Source organism: Protobothrops mucrosquamatus, unplaced genomic scaffold, assembly GCF_001527695.2.
Source record: "Protobothrops mucrosquamatus isolate PMUCROS unplaced genomic scaffold, P.Mucros_1.0 scaffold7227, whole genome shotgun sequence".
NCBI lineage: Eukaryota > Metazoa > Chordata > Lepidosauria > Squamata > Viperidae > Protobothrops > Protobothrops mucrosquamatus.
Window position 1 is genome coordinate 8030 of NW_015393032.1, and position 3100 is coordinate 11129.

General features: G+C 43.8%; 1 protein-coding gene across 1 annotated transcript in view; it reads left to right on the forward strand.

Moving 5' to 3' along the window:
- The window catches only part of LOC107300486 (cathepsin L1-like), a gene marked incomplete at its 5' end in the record, with an annotated part of 5282 nt that extends 3696 nt beyond the window's left edge, over positions 1 to 1586 (forward strand). The window contains 2 exons of the mRNA XM_015829812.1: positions 544 to 640; positions 1382 to 1586. Of these exons, the coding sequence (XP_015685298.1) occupies positions 544 to 640; positions 1382 to 1478 (194 nt within the window). The remainder of the gene's footprint in view (positions 1 to 543; positions 641 to 1381) is intronic.
- Positions 1587 to 3100: the final 1514 nt, after the last annotated feature.

Here is a 3100-nt window from a genome sequence, read left to right on the forward strand (position 1 = left end):
AGATAGATAGATAGATAGATAGATAGATAGATAGATAGATAGATAGATAGATAGATAGATAGATAGATAGATAGATAGATAGATAGATAGATAGATAGATCAGGGTTAGGCAACCTTTTTTGTTTTATAACTCTTGGACTTCAACTCCCAGAATTCCTGAGCCAGCATGGAAACCTCTCCTTTTCCCCTCAGCATGGCTGGCTCAGGAATTCTGGGAGTTGAAGTCCACGAGTCATAAAAGAGCCAAGGTTGCCTACCCCTGATCTAGATCAATGTTAACTGCTCCTTTGGTGGAATATCAGGCCTCCATAAATTTACGCCCATATCATTTTGAAATAATAGGAAATACTTGCAGCTCCTGCTGATGGAGTTACCTCATTTGCTAACGAAACGTTCAGGAATTATATTAAAAGAAGCTTGGCGAAACAAACCACAGCCAAAATCTAAAACCCCGAGCTACAAGTATTTTCTATTATTTCAAAATCATATGGTAAAGCACGGAGCTTTCGCTTTACCATATGATTTCTCCTCCTCTTTCTCTAGGTATCTTTAAAAACCCCTGGCGTGGAGACCCCCACTTGGTTCATGCTATGCTGGTGGTCGGATACAACAGCACCAAGTACTGGATTGTGAAGAACAGGTGAGTGAAGGGAAGGGGATGCTGGCAGGAGGGTAACTAGAGTGCAACCTCTACTATTCTAGAGTGTTACAATCATGGCCACTAGAAAGAGTGCAGAGAAGAGCAACAAAGAGGATCAGAGGAGGCTAAAACATACAAAGAACGGTTGCTGGAATTGGGTATGTCTAATTTAATGAAGAGAAGGATGAGGGGGGACATAATAGCAGCCTCCCAATATCTCAGGGGTTGCCACAAAGAAGAGGGAGTCAAGCTATTCTCCAAAGTGCCTGAAGGCAGGATAAGAAGCCATAGATGGAAACTCATCAAGGAGAGAAGCAACCTAGAACTAAGGAGAAATTTCCTGACAGTGAGAACAATTAACCAGTGGAACAACTTGCCTCTAGGAGTTGTGGGTGCTCCAACACTGGAAATTTTTAAGAAGAGACTGGACAGCCATTTGTCTGAAATGGGTTTCCTGCCCGAGTAGGGGTTGGATTAGATGACCTCCAAGGTCCCTTCCAACTCTATTCTATTCTATTCTATTCTACTTTACTCTAGTCTATTCCATGCCACTCCACTCCATTCCAGAGTGTCTCAGTCTTGGCCACTTGAAGACACATGGACTACAACTTCCAGAATTCCACAGCCAGCATGATTCCCTATTCCAGCAGTCCCCAACCTTTCTAGCCCCATGAACCGGTTCCCAACAGGCCCTGCCCTGCATGGTTTTGTAATAAATCTCTTTCATGCTTCCCTTCGCAGTTGGTCTCGCTATTGGGGGGACAACGGATACATGCTCTTGGAACAAGGATCCAATCAATGCGGCATCACCAACGTGGCTTCCTATCCCATTCCATAACCAGCCAAGAGGACCGTTTGAGAAGCATGACAAAAAAGCTAACTGCGGCATTGGAAGCTTCTGGAGAACCAGAAATATATATACAGTATATGCTAAAACCAATAAATGCTTTTACGCATTGCTATCTAGCCTGGCACTTGACTGTTTTACGATGTGTGTGAGTTGAGTGGGCACCACGGTAGTATAAATGTTGGCACGTTTTCTGAGGGAATTCAGAATGTTTGAGGCTTCTAGGCTGTTAAAAAGCATGTAAACATTTAAAGGTATATCATTATGTTCAAAGAAAAATCTTCATCAGGGTCCAGTCCAAGCCGGGAATAAATAAAGTGGAGACTGCTTTAAGAAAGAAGTTTTTGTTTATTGAGTTGCCAGAAACTTCAGTGATAGCAGCATGTTTCTGGGGTGGCTGACTACATGTTGCTGGGAGTGGTGGGTTTTTATACCTTCTTGGGCTTTTGCCTTTGGAGTTGTTCCTGTTCCTGTGACATGAACTTTGACCTGGGGCTCAGTGTGCCCTTTTGGTATTCTGATGGTGGTGGGTTAATCCTATTATGTCCTAAAGGTCATGTCCTGCTTCCCTGGGGCTGTGGCTGATGGCTTACTTCCTATGTTGTATTTTTTGGGTGAGGGGATGCTGATTCTAATCCTATCACTCCGCTATTGTTAGCTATCAGTTTTGCTCCAAGGGATTTCGAAAGATCCTGTCTTGAGTGGGTTTATGCAGGCAGTATTTGCTCATGAATGGGGCCTCACACTTATCAAATCTGCATTTCTACAGAGCTGGCCTGCTGAGTTTCTGTTTGGGGCTATTAGGAAAACCTGGACCTGTTTTCCTTTGGGGAAATATAATATTCTGCCTTTTTAATATCCCCCCAAATATTTCCCTCTCTGGGGGGGGGGCTGACTTCCCACAATTTCATGATATCGCTTGAAGGTATAGAACAGGGGTGTCCCACCTTGGCAACTTTAAGACTTGTGGACTTTACGGATCTTAACGCTGCCGAGACTGGAACCCCCCCTGTTCTAAACTTTTGAAGTGATTATCATGAAATGGTATGATAGGGCTGGCAGGGGAATTCTGGGTGTTGAAGTCCACAGATCTTAAAGTTGCCCAGGGTTAGACACCCCTTTTATTGAGGTTTCATACAAATCCAGTTTCGGATTACTTTCAACAAGACAGCTGTTGAGAGTCCTCTGATTCTCGTTCATCATCTGCAACAGCTGTCGGTAACCGAGCAACTAACACCCGCTATGCCCAGATACCGTTTCCAACATGTGTGACGGCATATAGGTCACTGTGGCTCATATCAGACAGGATATGATGGGTTGGGTCCTTGGTGCTCTCTGAGCTTGGTTGTCTTCTTGCAGACGTTTCATTACCCAACTAGGTAACATCATCACTGCTGGCCTGATTTGGATATGATTTCTAACTTCTCAACTCCTACGAGCTATTGGTTCAGGGCACATATTAACTATATGCCATTACAAACCACAAATGTTGGATTCAGGCAAGATGCTAAGCCAAAAACATCCATATTATGGCAATATGTAGGAAGCAAACCAGGTGGTTGTCATCCAACTTCCAAGCATCTCTCTCTCTCTCTCTCTCTCTCTCTCTCTCT